The sequence below is a fragment of the Aspergillus tubingensis genome (genome assembly GCF_013340325.1).
Source record: "Aspergillus tubingensis WU-2223L DNA, scaffold_6, whole genome shotgun sequence".
NCBI classification, from domain to species: Eukaryota; Fungi; Ascomycota; class Eurotiomycetes; order Eurotiales; family Aspergillaceae; genus Aspergillus; species Aspergillus tubingensis.
Window position 1 is genome coordinate 461,317 of NW_023336280.1, and position 15,957 is coordinate 477,273.

The 15,957-nt window shown below is 50.0% G+C and overlaps 5 protein-coding genes across 5 annotated transcripts; 4 read left to right on the forward strand and 1 right to left on the reverse strand.

Moving 5' to 3' along the window:
- Nucleotides 1-2,744: 2,744 nt before the first annotated feature.
- AtWU_03926 (flavin-containing monooxygenase) lies at nucleotides 2,745-4,707 on the forward strand (the record flags this gene model as incomplete). Its single annotated transcript, XM_035499037.1, has 4 exons — nucleotides 2,745-2,873; nucleotides 2,935-3,595; nucleotides 3,649-3,809; nucleotides 3,862-4,707. 4 exons carry the CDS (start codon nucleotides 2,745-2,747, stop codon nucleotides 4,705-4,707), a joined length of 1,797 nt encoding a protein of 598 aa, XP_035354930.1.
- A 1,452-nt stretch (nucleotides 4,708-6,159) lies between these two features.
- On the forward strand, nucleotides 6,160-7,197 carry AtWU_03927 (uncharacterized protein; the record flags this gene model as incomplete). Its single annotated transcript, XM_035499038.1, has 1 exon — nucleotides 6,160-7,197. The coding sequence occupies one exon, from the start codon at nucleotides 6,160-6,162 to the stop codon at nucleotides 7,195-7,197; it is 1,038 nt and encodes a 345-aa protein (XP_035354931.1).
- A 284-nt stretch (nucleotides 7,198-7,481) lies between these two features.
- On the forward strand, nucleotides 7,482-9,252 carry AtWU_03928 (IQ calmodulin-binding motif protein; the record flags this gene model as incomplete). The annotated part of the gene is made up of 5 exons (XM_035499039.1): nucleotides 7,482-7,604; nucleotides 7,661-7,738; nucleotides 7,808-8,650; nucleotides 8,716-8,861; nucleotides 8,907-9,252. 5 exons carry the CDS (start codon nucleotides 7,482-7,484, stop codon nucleotides 9,250-9,252), a joined length of 1,536 nt encoding a protein of 511 aa, XP_035354932.1.
- Nucleotides 9,253-9,331: 79 nt separating this feature from the next.
- Nucleotides 9,332-9,853, reverse strand: AtWU_03929 (gamma-glutamylcyclotransferase family protein; the record flags this gene model as incomplete). The annotated part of the gene is made up of 1 exon (XM_035499040.1): nucleotides 9,332-9,853. One exon carries the CDS (start codon nucleotides 9,851-9,853, stop codon nucleotides 9,332-9,334), a length of 522 nt encoding a protein of 173 aa, XP_035354933.1.
- A 2,091-nt stretch (nucleotides 9,854-11,944) lies between these two features.
- AtWU_03930 (sexual differentiation process protein Isp4) lies at nucleotides 11,945-14,744 on the forward strand (the record flags this gene model as incomplete). Its single annotated transcript, XM_035499041.1, has 10 exons — nucleotides 11,945-12,011; nucleotides 12,074-12,372; nucleotides 12,438-12,712; nucleotides 12,767-12,969; nucleotides 13,019-13,177; nucleotides 13,234-13,331; nucleotides 13,389-13,718; nucleotides 13,781-13,963; nucleotides 14,034-14,609; nucleotides 14,679-14,744. 10 exons carry the CDS (start codon nucleotides 11,945-11,947, stop codon nucleotides 14,742-14,744), a joined length of 2,256 nt encoding a protein of 751 aa, XP_035354934.1.
- Between the last annotated feature and the right edge of the window lie 1,213 nt (nucleotides 14,745-15,957).

The following is a 15,957-nucleotide window of genomic DNA, read 5'->3' on the forward strand; positions in this document are numbered from 1 at the left end:
GCAATACAGGAACCGCGATCGACACCACCACTACCAAAGCCGGAAGATATCGGAAAAAGGACGCGGCAACGGAAAAAGTCCCTGGGTTTACAGCCAACTCTCAACCCACGTTATCAGGCAGATCTCTACCCAGCAATCAAATCAACCTTGGTACGATCCGTCCCAGGTCCTCGGACCCAGTCCGCTTCGATCGCAGCAAACTCTATTTCGCTTCGTGCCGATATCGCGTATGACGTGTTTTCTTTGGGGGGAAGCCATCCTCGTAAAGAGGGAAATACGGTATATTGTGGCTGGAGTTGTAATCAACCACGGGGCTACTCTAAGACCTCATTGCCGGTTATGCATGCCTGTCGATCCTATCGCCTCCAGGTGCAAGACCTTATAATTACCACTATACTTCTTTAGGAAGTATGTGCGTCGAGGCCCGGGCCCGCTATTCTGCAGTACTCAGCCTGGACCATTCACTGACCCTATGGGGTGTTTAACAATTCGTAGCGAATTTATGCACACTGGTATTGAATAATTACCATTGTGCTATTATTAGTCGCGTCTTGACAAGAAGACTGATCTAGCTCCATTGCGTCAATCATCTACTTACGATAGTCAACAGCTACTCCTACTGCCACATCGTGACATGATCAAGAGCCTATCAAACGGGCCTAGATTCCACTAACCGCACCTCCACATCTTCAGACCCCCGCCTCCACAACGTCCCAAAGACACGAAGGCCTCGTAATCGATGATCTTGCTCGCGCCACAGACAAAGACTATCGGTGTCTCCGAGTTCCTTCTCTGCTCTAGAACCATCAATATGGAAAGACAATGGTTTGACAGATTGTCTCCATGACGAGTTCATTGTCCAAGGACTCCTTTGTGCTTTGAACCTTGGTTTGCATTTTGGGCTATGTGCAATGGCACCGGGGACGCGAGTGCCTTGGTATGGATATTGAAGTGATGGCGTCTACCATCCTCCTGGCAATTGGGGCGTAGTTGTTGGCAAAGGAGACCTGTGGAAGACCCTTTCCGGCTCAACAATGGATGAAGATAGAGTCCAGACTTCGGTCTTTCGCCATTGAGCCCAAGATCTTGTTATCGGGGTCGGGGAGGCCGATGTCAATCACGTATCTTTACGTCCGCATTGGAGAAACTCTGGATCTGAATGATGCTTGGAGATGCCGTTTCCGGGAATGACGATCCTGGGGAGGCGATTCCCCGGAAATAGAGAAAGTCGGGGAGTTGGAGAACACGTACTTAGCCTTTCCTTTAGACTGGATCTCGATGTGGCACGTCTTGGAGGTATTGTGTCGGGGGTGGAAGCCGGCTAGGACCATGGATAGGCTTGGAGGGAAGGGTCCGGATCGGGATCTTTGTCTCATTGTGGGTTTAGCTGTCGGGATTGGGCGTGTTGGTTAGTGGTGGCTGAGATGGGGTAGACCCTGGGGTATACGAGGTGATGTTTTAGTGCTGACCTGGTACACAAGACGGTGAGAAGGATAGCCGGAATGAGTTGTGAGAAATTATATAGGATTGCTACAAACGTGACTATATTGAAGGTAGGGATTGTTTGCTACCTAGTTTACTACTATGTACAACCCTCCTAGACGTGCTACTTTTGACGACTGTTGTTAATTTGCTACAGGGGTGAGAAATTAGTTCAATGGTAAGTACTAAGTACTACTAGTCTACTGACAGATGCACTGGCAATCCTGATAGGCAAGCCATCCAATCACGATCTGCCCATTCCTTGTCCTTCAGGAAGCGGAGTGGAGATTGTGGAATAACTCAATATGTGAATTATTCCACACTGTAATATTTCAAGAGAGGAGATATTCCCAATACTTCAACGGACGAGTGTATTGCGCATTGCGCATTAGAACCAATTATGCGCGGTGCAGCAAACATAGTAGTACGCAATCGCAGGCCTCACTGCCTCAGGCTTTGTGTAACGTTCGGAAGAGGTCCGGGTTCTCCGACATCCGTTTATTCCCGTTCCATAAAGGAAAAAAAAGGGGCACAGCGCCACTGTGGAAGAACCCTGTTCTATACTTTTTTTTTTTTTTTTTTTTTTATGTGGAAACTCAAAATCTATCTGAATGATTGTCACAGCTGGACCTCACCTGGTAGATTTTCTTATTTTTATTTTCGGAGAGTGGGAGTGTAAATCTATCGAAAATTACAGCGTAAATGCAATCGTGGCTGTCCGTTTCGGTATTTTTTCTCGAGCGGTGAACATACCCATTGTAGCCCGTTTCAAGATGTAACACCACCGGGGCCACGCTAACACTGCCTCGTTGGCTTTAGCGCACCCCACCAAAACCAGGGTGATTGTGGTGGTTGGAGTATCCGTGAGTACCGGTCAGCATCAACGGCTGGAAAACGGAGATAGTAGATACCTCCTAGTCTCCTTGTACACTATGCTTTGTGGCATGCTCAGCTCGCTCCCGTCTGGCCAGCTCGGGATTTAGCGACTAGCTTCATATGCATGTGGAGCTGGAAGTCTTCGCTCCAAATGTCTGAACTCTGAAGACTGTGACGGCATGGCCGACTTGCCCCCACCTAATGAGCTTGTCGACATCATACTAATCCGACGGTCTTAGTTAGTTGTCGCAATGATCTCGCTTTGCCCCTCGGCTAAACATCAGTCATCTGCAGCTTTTGTTTCGCTGTTCTCCTGACTGTTGAACTCTTCCTCTTGTGTTTGTGTTCACTGACACTGACAAGAAGAAAAAGAAAGCCTACTCACAATGGATCCTATTCGAGCGGAAGCTATTCACAACGAGAGACATGTCAAGGTGGTCTGCGTGGGTGCAGGTGCTTCTGGGTTGTGTCTGGCATACAAGCTGCAGAGGTCTTTCCAGAACTACGATCTCACTGTACGTTACCTATAGTATTATTCCCTGTTCTCTATACCTGCTCTTCTAACCTTGAATGCAGATCTACGAGAAGAACCCTGAGGTCTCTGGCACCTGGTACGAAAACCGCTACCCAGGCTGCGCCTGTGATGTTCCCTCCCACAACTATGTCTACTCGTTTGAACCCAAAGCAGACTGGTCATCTGTATACGCGGGCTCCAGCGAAATCAGAGGGTACTTTAACGATTTCGCGAACAAGTATGGCCTACGCAAATACATCCACACTTCGCACATCGTCACCGAAACCACTTGGATCGAGGAGTCCGGCCAGTGGCAAGTGACGGCGACCGACCTGAAAACGGGTCGCACAGTACATGACTGGTGTCACATTCTGATTCATGCGACGGGCTATCTCAATAAGCCTGCTTGGCCCGAGATTCCAGGATTGGGCGATTTCAAGGGCATCAAGCTACACAGTGCGATGTACGATGAGAGCGTGTCGCTCGAAGGGAAGGATGTGCTGCTGATCGGGGCGGGTTCATCAGCTGTTCAGATTCTCCCTGCCATTCAACCTATTGTTAACAAAGTGAAAATCTTTATCCGCTCGCCAACGTGGCTGCTGCCGGATATTAGCACCGAGGCGGGCAAGTTCCCCGAGGAGCAGATTGAGCACTTTGTGAACAATCCGGAGAGCGTGACAGAGCTACGCAGGGATAATGAGCGGACGATGAACAGTATATTCAGTACGTTGAAAGTACCCGTATTGACAGTGACTATTGCTGACTACTACGAACAGCCATGTACCTCAAGGATACTGTCCTTCAGGAGCAGGCAAAAGGTCTCCTGACATCCGTTATGAGGAACGCCTTTCAAGATCAAGAAATGGAAAACCGTTTGATACCGAACTTCTCTGTTGGTTGCAAGCGTGTGGTACCATCGGGCTTCAGGTATCTAAATGTGAGGACTCCACGCCCCTGGTTATTCTAGGTGATACTAACACGCGTGGTAGACCCTCAAAAAAGAGAATGTCGACGTGGTCTACGGTGGTGTGACATCCGTAACACCATCTGGTTGCGTCAGCGAAGACGGGAAGGAGCATCAAGGCGACATTATCATCTGTGCCACAGGCTTTGACACTTCCTACATACCGCGCTACCCTGTCATTGGACCCAATGGTCGCAACCTGCAGACAGAATGGGCCGAGTCGATCATGGGCTACATGGGAATAGGTATTTCCGAGTTTCCCAACACTTTTACCATGCTTGGCCCCTATACGCCTGTTTCCAATGGTCCGACCATGGTCGCGATTGAAGCTCAAGCAGACTACATCTGTTCCTTTATCGACCGTTACCAAACGGAACCCATCCATAGCATGGCTCTCAAGCGGGATGTCTGCGCTGAGTTCAAGGAGCACGTCGGCTCCTTCATGCAAAAAGCCGTTTGGACGGATAATTGTCGCAACTCCCACAACAATCATTCCATCGGCGGTCGCGTTCCCACGACTTGGCCTGGAAGCACTCTACACTATCTTGAGGCAATGAGAGAGCCACGTGCTGATGACTGGGATATCAAGTACAACGGAAATCGTTTCTCATGGTTGGGCATTGGCGTTTCCCAGACCGAATGGGATCCCACTGCTGATCTGGGGTACTATATCCGACAATCGGATGATGGACCCTGGCACAGTCGGCGCAAGCGGAATTTGGCCATTGCCAAAACAGGTAGCATGGCTCCGCGTGCTCTTCATAGACAGGAAAAGCTTGCAGCCAAGGAGAAATCCCAAGGCACCAAAGCTGATGTGCCGGACCAGATGCCGAAAGCACAGGCTGAGCCAGTGTCTGAAGCGACAGCGTGATGTGAGACCGAACAACAATGAGGGTTTATGGAGGTCAATCAATCCTCCACTCCTTTCTCTGCATTTCGGAACCAAAAGCTTGTCTTCTTCATTGACATGGTGCCGTCATCTGAGTTTGACAGTCAAGATAATATGCCTTACATTCTCGTCAACACTCGGAATTTCACGACTTAGCAAACGTGGTCACCACCATATAAAGTACCTTTATGGTGCGCACTCATGAGAGTCGAATCTGGATTTTTACTTGAGTCACGATCCGGGATCCGGGATCGACAGGCAGCCCAGGCTTCGATCATACTGAGGCCACACCCGACTCAATATCCCCAATTACGGAGTGTCAACGTGTGACATGCCGACTATCTTAGGACATCTTCATAGCCTTTATGAAAATGCTAGGCGAAATCTAAATTTACATTGAAGCTATACTCAGCAATTCCACCACGAAATGGACATACTATATGACTGGAACATCATTCCTCCGTACAATGTCATTGCACCTCACACAAGTACTTACTCCCATAGTTAGTTATTTGTCAAGTAATGCGTCTCTACTACTTATGCCTCTCACTTGATGATTCATAGATCTCCCAGCAATTGGACCAGCCGTTGCGATCAGTATGCCCTAGCAGGTATCGGACTCCAGAACACCTGAAAGAATTCCATACGGCAAGCCTTTATTATACTTGCATGCAAGGCCTCATCTAAGGTAATATATATTGATCATTGCATGATGCATATCTTCTAGCAGCCAGATACTAGGCAGTTTATTGACATCCTCGGAGTTGTTTGGACCGACTCTTTCGAGTAAGTGCTTATCCAGCTTCCAGCACGCAACCGTCAAGCTCGGGTTTCCTATGTCCGGAGTTTGCTAACGATCAACTTTCAGCTGAACGGAGTCAAAGCCGCCACTACAAATGGCGAGACCTGGAACAAATCGGCAGCAAATCCCTTTTTACTCAATCGGCACCTGCTGTCTCCACTCCAACGGTGATCTGCGGCTTGTCATACTACAATCGTCCCGGACCGGGGTTTGTCCATTATTATCGGCTGGGGATCCTATCCACATAGCATACTCTACTATACCCCATTTTCTCTGACAGCAGGTTTTCGGACGTTCCTAAAGCCGAAATCCGTACTCTCCCCATGTCTGCATCCCGGCTTTACCTCTCAGGGCTAGTCCAATGCGACGCTGTCTTGGGGCCTCCACTTCTCGGAGCTTCGAAAGGCGCGAAGCTCCGCTGCAGGTTGTTGCAACGATCCAGGGTAGAATCCCTGGCAGCTATTCAGGCTAACATATATATAGTACGTACCTGATCACGCCATATAGCTCCAAGATGACCCAATATTCTAAGCTTCCAATTGCTCTGTCCGCAGCCAATCTAGACACAAGAGAACAAGGAACAGCCCTAGTATAACCTAAATTGAACTTATCAATCAATCGATTCGACAATCATGGAAAGCCACAACTCACCCAGCCGTCTTCTCTTGGTCAGCGTTCCCCGCACTGCGTCCAATCTGCTTCTGAAGATCCTCAACATCCCCGGCCAACCCAACGCCTTCGCAGCCGATCGGGGCGGCTATTTCTTCTACAACGCCTTTCACGCCGTTGCTAAAGACGGTCGCCTCACACAGGCCCCCTCTGAATGGACCGATGAAGCGAAACACGAGGTCCAGTCAACCTTCCAAGAATGCTTTGACCATCTAGAGGAGACCTGCGCTCTAGCTGAGCGGGAGAACAAGACCATGTTCGCCAAGGAGCACTCCTTCTGGCTCTCCAACCCCATGGCCTTCATGCAAGCTATACACGGACCCGAGAAGGGTCCTTATGACTTTTCCACCTTCCACGTCAACGTCCCTAGCTCGTATGGTACGACGAGGACGTTTTCCACCAACAACAAAACCGTCCTTCCGGACGAATACCTCCGCACATGGACAATGGCATTCATCATCCGCCATCCAGCCATAGTATTTCCCTCGTTCTGTCGTGCCATGAATAAGATTTCCGATATGGGTGTCATGGACACCAAGATACTACCCGGAACTCTACTCACCAACATGACCCTCCACTGGACCCGGTCACTCTTCGACTGGTCCCTCGAGCAAACCGGCTCAACCCCGCTCCTTCTGGACGCCTACGATGTGGTCCATAACCCGGATGCTGTCACCAAGTTCTGTCGATTGGCAGGACTCGACCCTAGCAAGCTTCAATTCCAATGGGAGAGCGGGGTGCATGCGGATAGCGTCGCACGACCGAATGGGGCCTCCCAGGGCGTGTTTGACTGGGATACAGGAAAGTCGGTTATGTTGTCGACATTAAATGAATCGTCGGGTGTTATGAAGAGCAAAGAGCCAGCCGTAGTGGATATACCCACTGAGGTTAAGAAGTGGCAATTGGAGTTCGGGGAGGAAATGGCGCAGTTGATCGAGAAGGCGGTCAGTGATGCGATGCCGGATTATGAGTATCTTCGAGCGAAGAGAGTGACTGTTTAGATATTTTTAGCCAGAGTGGCTACTTAGTGGGTCTACCTTAATGTGAATAGTCCAAAGTATCCTTTGGTTGATAGCTACATACAGAGTTGTACATTGAATTGGCATTTGGCAGGATCTACACAGCCCCGCCAACGCCCAGGCTTGGCTCGGCGCAGTGACAATCAATCTTTTCTTTCCCGTCTTCAAGCTGCTTTTTCTGCTCATGATCCTCTTCTCACTCTTACCTACCACAGGCTCCAGAGCATCTCCCCTAAATAACATCACCTACTCCCCTAATCCAATCCATGGCATCTGCCGTGGAACCCAGCAGCACCAGCGGGTCTGTGGACCCCGCGACCGCAGCTGCCCGCCATGTCCCTGACCATGACGTCACCGAGAAGCGAGCGAGGGCGGCGCAAACCATCCAGGTCGGCCTCTACTCTCGCTACATCCTGCCAGACCTTTAACAATAACTCCAATATAGAGGACATATCGTGGCTATCGCACGCGCCGGGAACTTCACGGACTAGATCTCTCTGCGTCGACGTCACGATGGAAAGATGTAGGCTTTTCCCTGATCCTGCGCTTTCTATGAACCATGCTAAATGTTGTTATCTTGTCACTGTACCAGGCCGTGAAAGAAGCAGAATGGCGACAACTACACCGACCATCTGCGCCGCCAGCTGAAGACGTTGATAGTACCGCGAACGCACGTCGGAATTGGCTCCGCGCTGTGAGTGTCGCGAAGCGCGCTGGAGGGGATGACGATGAGGATCTCGAGTCGAAGACAGCTAGGACGGGCAGTCAAACTATGGGCGAAAATGGTTCAGGTACGGAAGGCTCCTCTCCCAGTATTCTTCATCATGATCTCCCGGCTGGCACTACGGCCAAGATGATGGATTTGCAATACTTTCTGGAAATGGTGGACTTGAAACACCGACATGGGAGTAATTTGCGGGTCTATCATATCTATTGGAAGAATTCGCCTACGAATCAGAATTTCTTCTACTGGTTGGACTATGGGGAGGGGAGTGGGTTGGATTTGCCTCAGTGTCCGAGAGAGAAGCTGGAGAGACAGCAGGTGAGGTATTTGTCGCGAGAGGAGCGGATGAATTATCTGGTTGAGGTGGATGAGGCGGGGAAGTTGAGGTGGGCGAAAAATGGGGAGCTTATTTGGACGGATAATGCTCGGTTCAAGGATAGTTTGAGGGGCGTTGTGCCTGTTGAGGAGGATGCGCCGAGGTTTAGGGGAAATACGGATGATGGAAGTCCGGTGTTGTCGGAGATGAGTGATTCGTTGGATTCATCGTCGGGATATAGCTCGCTTAGTGAACATGAGGATGCTTTGGGGAAGCAGGAGAAGGATGATTATCAGGCGACGAAGGTGGGACAGAAGTTAGCGCATGTCAGTCCGGGAACGATCCTTAAGACCTTGAAGGGGAAGTCGTCGAAGAAGGAGGATATGTGGATCTTTGTAAGCTTGTCGCTGTGGCTTTATTCTTCCCCTTATGGTCCGTGATGTAGTAGCTAACAAGACAGGTTGCTGATACTACCTTCCGGCTGTTTGTGGGCATCAAAGAGTCCGGGGCCTTTCAGCACTCTTCATTTCTGCGAGGTGCGCGCATTGCAGCTGCTGGGTTGATTAGGATAAGAAATGGACAGCTACGTAGTCTAGCGCCCTTGAGGTATGTACCCTCGTTATGTTCTAGTGCCTCAGCTGACATCAACAGTGGCCATTATCGTCCCCCTGCCGCCAACTTCCGCGCCTTCATCCATTCGCTGCAAGACCAAGGTGTCGACATGTCACACGTCTCGATCAGCAAGTCGTACGCTGTCTTGGCAGGTATAGAAGGTTACACGCGAGCGAAGCGAAAGGTGCGCGCATTGCAGGAGAAGGTAGACGGTGCGAAGCACAAGCTACACCAAAGGCACGATGGAGACGAGAGCCGTCAACGCGGCGAGAGCACCATCACTAAAAATGAAGCAAATGATGCGGCCGAGCAGACTACGTCTGGAGGAAACGATACCCATACAAAAAGGAGCTTCGATCTTCCATTTCGTCAGAAACCGATCTGAGACAGCATTAGTACAGGATATTTAAAGAAGTTTAAGCATCATTACACGCGAAATCTGAGAAGTACCCACGCCCAAATCCTCATATTCCCACCTCACCCTCCCCACGACTATCCTTCTGCTCCAACAACCAGTCCTTCATATCAAAGCCCTCCTCTTTCAACAGCCCCGGATCCGCATTCCACACGAACGTCACCCCAGGGACCTTCGACCCATCCCTAAACTCAATAAGACACCCTTTCTTCCGATACATATCCGTCTCATACTCTGCCAAGCGATCCTCCTCCACCTGCGAACGCACCTTATACCCGACCCCGTAAATCGGCTTCTCGGGACATCCATCCAACAGCGCCGGAAATTCACCCCACATTCTCATTCCGTGTTCCATTATCATCGCTGGCCGGACGGCCGGTTTATCCTGACGATTGAGCACCTTTGCTAAGAAGGAAGGGTCGCTGAGGCTGCCATAGAAGAAGAAATAATGCGGTTGGAAAAGTTGGGGGTCATGCTGTGTGTTTGAAGCGGACCGGTCTGATGTTGTTTCTGATGTTGCGGAGGGAAAAGCGGTGGGTGGCTGTTGTGTGTTTGTTGCTGCTGAAGACATTCTTCTTCACGATGTATATTATATTCCCAATTAATAGTTATTATGAGATATCCGAGAGACGAGCAATTAAAACCCCCATAGTTATTACATAGACAGAGTGATGTCAGCATGTCGAACACCATGTGAAAGAACTCCTCATCAACAAACTTTCCATATTCATGGCTCACCCGCTGTTGTTGGAAAGGTTATCTTGCCCGGGGTCGCTTAATCTGGCTTCTTTCGGCGCTGGAATCATTACTCACTCCACCCGGTGATATCAAGGACATGATAGGCTGATTAGCAGTGTACCCGGATTATATAGCTGCATACAGTCATCTTAATGTATGTTAGTCAACCTGAATAGAGGATTATCGTTACGTACGAAAACTACCCTGCGAGAACAGTCCCTCATTCTTTATTCAACTGGTCCTCATGACAGAGATTTGTTATATCAACCGCATCTTAGCGTTAGAAGCAGTTATCCATATGACTAGTTTCGTGACAAGCTATTGACCCCAAAGCATGATAAGGCGACTGGCTACTTAGTTGCTATTACGAGATTGTGATCTTTTCCATCAACTTCACAACCCTGGCTGCTCGGAAAGCTGCTTTCCGAATCGCGTTTATCATCACTCAACGATGGACCGGCCAGACCCGGTCGTCAGTTAAGAGCAAACACATACCATTACGCAATCAAATGCTTGATCTGTCAGCCTTGCCGTAAGGCTGAAGGGAATGATCGAGTTGTCCAAGACCGTTCGTCGAGTGGGCCGACGGATGGATCAGAAGGCGCGAGGCATGATACCATGCATCCGGTGGAAAGGCCTGCTCGCAGTCCCATCCAGGAATACCAAGGAATCAAGGACTTCCGATAATATACCCGAAGCCTGGACTTGACGCCGACGAAGTCAGTGAAAACAGATGGAGCTGTGGACTCGTCCGAAATTACTCTACGGCGCAACTAACCTTCTTTGAGCGACCGGCAATTCTGATACCCGCCTGCTTTCTACCTACTAAGCTCCAACCTCGCATTTCTATCAGTGACCCCTCTCCGACAGAATGCCAAGATCACTCGGGAGGTTCGGCTTAGCTCTCGTTGGTTGGGGCAAAGTGACCAGCGAAGGAACCCACAGGTCTGTCTGGAGACAGGCATCACGCCAGATGCAGGATGATAGGAGTGTTAGTGTTACATTAGCCTTGAACAGGATATCACTGGAGGGACTGTGTTTGTGGGCCCGTCATGGATTCCACTTGTGGAAGGAGTTCCGACTTGTTGCGTCTTGTCGGCTAAGGATATGAACGCGATGAGGACGTGAGTAAGCTACTGGGGGTTGGTTGACGCAGTAATTGAGATACGTTATGACTCCAATTCCTGTAGGACACCTCCACAGGCAGACTTGGGACACCGAATGACGCGGAAACCGCGGAAATGCAACTACCTTACGTACTGTGCCGAGCAGTCACAATCATCCGGGCAAAAGGGATCAGATAAGGCGCCTTGTCTCAGTTGATTCGCTAATATGGCCAGTGATTTGACGTTCATTACCCGCTAAGCATGCGAGTACCACGCTAGCGCGATATGAACCACGGGAGAAATGCAATCTCCTCACGATGCCCCTTTTTTCATTTGCGCGCTGGGCAGAAGTGCTTACACCTTAGTCAATTGAGACAATGCACCTGCTAGATAGTAGACACTTTATACAGGCACTCGAACAGAAGCATTCCTTTCATGTCATCACCATGGATCAATATCTTGCCAGTTGCAACATTTCGGGTCGATTCGATCACGGCCAAGTCGCCAAGAAAGCTTTTGCGCGGGCACACGAAACCCGAAGGGTCCACCGGAACCACAGGCACCCATTCGCCTTATAGGGCTGGGGTGTTTTCGTCCAAACACGGCCCACTAAGGCTTAGGTTAGTCCGAGGGAGATTTGTGGGTGCCGACAATCCGTGGCAGAATAATCCCTCACCCGATGACCTGGCTTGTTGGCAAGTTTTGTTGGATATATTTAAGACACGCCGGCCCGGGATCGATCTTATCTGATGCCACCTATCTGATCTGATAACTTTCCATGGTCCTGGTCTTATTCAGCTGTTGATTTTGGTGCGGAAATGGCCACCGACACCAAAGATGGTCTCGACAAGGAGAGTGTCTACCCTGTCGAGGATACCGACCGTGGTGAGTTTGAGTTTTTCTGCTTCAACCCCTGCCCCTGCTGTCGCTGCTAACACAACCACCAGCCGAGGTAGATTCCCAGACCGAAGTACTACGGGCGGCAGGCATCGGTATCCACGAAGATGACCCAACAGAACCTATCCTGACGCTGAGAATGTGGGTTCTCGGTATAGGATTCTGTATTGTGGCCAGTGGGTTGAATACCCTTTACACCCTTCGAAAACCATCCATCACAATATCCTCTTCGGTGACTTTGCTGCTGGCGTACCCGCTAGGCAAGCTGTGGGAGAAGACCCTTCCGAGCTGGGATGTCAACCTCGGCGTGTGCCGATTCAACCTGAATCCCGGACCGTTTAACCAGAAGGTGAGCAATGAATAGCCGTACGCTTGACTTATCGTCAAACCTGTCCTAATAGGTACTCGATATAGGAACACGTATTAGTATACATCATGTCGAACCTTAGTATCTACGTCCGACTAGGAGCAGACGTCTTGACGGAACAACAGATGTTCTACGGATACAAAGCCGGCTGGGGCTTCCAGATCTTGATCACATTGGGAACATTCCTGGTCGGCTTCTGCCTGGCTGGCTTCTTTCGGTCCGTGGTAGTGGCCCCTAAGGAACTTATCTGGCCGGGTGTGCTGAGCACGACTTCGCTCACGACAACGTTGCACAATTTGGCTCAAGGGGATCTACAAGGAGTGTAAGTATGCTTCTGCTATATCCCGGAAGAAATCAAAGGTCTAATGAGAAGTAGTAAGGATACGTGGAAAATGTCTCGTTACGCATTCTTCAGTCTTGCCTTCTGCATCTCCTTCTGCTGGTACTGGTTCCCGGATTTCATCTTCCCAGCGCTGAGCTATTTCACATTTCCATGCTGGATCAACCCCAAGAGCACAGTGGTCAATCAACTTTTCGGCATGGAGAGTGGTATGGGTTTGCTGCCTATCACGTTTGACTGTAAGTACCTGTCCATGACTGTGCCACGGCCAGGCTAATACCATGCTAGGGAGTCAAATCTCCTACGTCGGATCACCACTGCTGATCCCGTCGTGGGCAATCATCAATGTTTTCTCCTCCCTGGTGTTCTGGATCTGGATTGTCGCTGTCGCTTGCTACTACCGCAATGTATGGTATACAGGCTATCTTCCTTTCCAGAGCTCGTCAGGTATGAAACTTGCCGTCTGCCCCGGCATATCCTCATACTAATCATCTCCTCCTCAGTCTATGATAACACCGGCGCCACCTACAAAGCATCCAAAGTGGTCAGCAAAGCGACCGGCTACAAACTGGACATCGAAAAATACAAGGCCTATTCTCCGGTATGCCACCTTGCTACAGTTACATCTCCACGATCCCTACTGACTCAAACACTTCAGGTCTACATGCCCGTAACCTACGCCTTGAACATGTTCGGTCTATCATTCGCAACCTTGAGCTCCCTCCTAGTCTGGGTGATCCTCGAGAACCGCCACGACATAGCCGCAGGCGCTCTGCGAGTCCCGCATGTCGTGCGCAGCTATTTCTCCAAGGACAAGAAACACACTGACACCAACTCGGGACACCGCGATGTCCCGTTCCTATGGTACCTCGGTGCTGCCGTACTGGCACTATTTATCTGCATATTCAGCGTGGAATACTGGAACGTCGAACTGCGATGGTACGGTGTCTTGCTGGCTTGCGCAGTAGCTATGGTCTTTTACGGCCCGGTAAGTGTATCCCTATACCATCCACTAATAGTTCAAAGGTTAATAATAAACCAACTACGCAGCTCGCAATCGTATACGCGACATCCAACCTAAAAATCAACATCGATATCTTCTGCCGCATCGTCGCCGGCTTCGTCTTCGAAGGCAAAGTCCTGGCTAACATCTGGTTCTTCGACATCGGCTACATCACCACCATCAAGGGCCTCTACTTTGCAGAGGATATGAAACTCTGCGATTACTGCAAGGTACCATCCCCCACCTGCTCCTACCCATCACTTACCCACCGATATCCCTAAATACTAACATAATCCCTAGATCCCACCCCGCAAAGTCTTCATCGTCCAATGCGTCGGCATGATCTTCGGAACCCTCAGCTCCGTCGCCGTCCTAAACTGGAGTCTGGGCAACATCAGCAACGTGTGCACCAGCGACGCCGTCAACGGCTTCAGCTGTCCCTTCTCGAGGACAAAATTCAACACGAGTCTCATCTGGGGCGCCATCGGCCCACGCCACTACTTCACCAACGGCATCGGCTACAGCTCCTTACTCTACTTCTTCATCATTGGCGCTGTCCTCCCCATCCCCGTCTACTTCCTCAAACGCCGCTACCCGAATTCCCTCTGGCGGAGAGTTCATATCCCGCTGTTTCTGGGCGGGTTGAATTACCTTCCTCCGGCGACGGGGACGAGTTATGGCAGTTGGGCTGTTGTGGGATTGACGTTTGGGTGGTGGATTCGGAGGAGGGTGTGGGGGTGGTGGTATAAGTATAATTTTGTGTTGAGTTCGGCGTTGGATTCGTCGGTGTCGATTGCTGGGGTGGTGATTTTCTTTGCGGTTTATTTTAGTGGGGCTAGTAAGGGGTTTAGTTGGTGGGGGACGGAGGTTTATAAGGTATGTTTTTTCTTCATTTCTTTTTAGTTGTTTTGGAAGGGGGGAGGTGGCTAATGAGGGCTGTGATAGGATACGTGCGATTATAAGGGGTGTTCGTATTTGGCTGTGCCGGAGGGGGGGAAGTTTGGGGTTTGAGGGGTTGAGGGGTTGTATATATGTAGTAGGTGAGAGGGTTGGGGTTGGTGGGGGATTAGTGGTTGCGCGTATTATATACGGCTGGTTGAGGTAGCTGTACATATTCAAGATGTATTATTGATTATAAGTGATCCTATAAGTAAACTTTTTGGAGTCCAGTGCTGGATAAAGGTTGAAATGCTCTGGCGGGATGAGAAGCATTTGGTAGAGATTAGATTCAACCGAACACCGTCTTAATACTTTAACGACTATTTTGTGTTTGTTGTTGCCCATGCACGATGTGCAAAATAATCTATTTGATTCTTGTTTAGGCATCATATGTACTGGTCGCGCGCCTGTTTAGGGATACACGTCGATCGACGTCGCTGTGGACTTGGCGTGCAGGTGCAGGGTCAATAGGATTAAACGTGGAGATGTATTTACCTGCTCTCCTTCAATGTTATAGTAACAAAGAGTGCTTGTTAATACAATAGGGTGTCTAATGCACCGTTAGTGGTAAGCTGATGGGAAAGGAGACCCTACTATGTTGCTGAGTGGTGAGGTTTTTTCCTTTCAATTCCTATGTGTAGCATGACACAGAACATAGACTACCTTGCTATTTCCACACGTGCTCAATTCCTGGTCGCCATTGCGTGAGACAGATTGCATCCCTGTCAGCCCTGTCAGCCCTGTTGTGTGTTAGCAAGTTCTGGTAGCTTTCGGGAGGACGTCATGTCCACCATCATATCAGTCCAGTCAGGCACCACGTGCACCAGGGAGTGGTAGACCTTGGGTCCAACGGATATAAGCATTTCGCGAAGTGTATGTGGAAACCAGGCATGCGTCTCGTTATTGATAATGCTTAGAATTGCCTGATCCAATGCGGAGAAGAGAGTTGGAAACAGGAAGAATCTCATTGCTGACCACCCCCTCAACACGTGCCGGGATGCTTGTTGGGTGAATATCAGTGACCAGCCAATCATAGCGCTGGGAGTCAGCAGGCCCCACTGGGATGGGAATATGGGTGCCTGAGGACAAGGTAGTACTGACCAATCGCTGGGGCGGAAATGAGGCACATGCTGGATTGTTAGCGATATCTTCAGTGGCGATGGAGTTGAAGCTGAAGCTCTCCACTCACTGCCTGGTCCCCTGCTCAGTTTAGTCTCTCCGCTGTCCTCCGGTCGCAACTAGCCGACCTGGATCGATGCATCGCCGCTCCCCGTCGGCTCCTCCG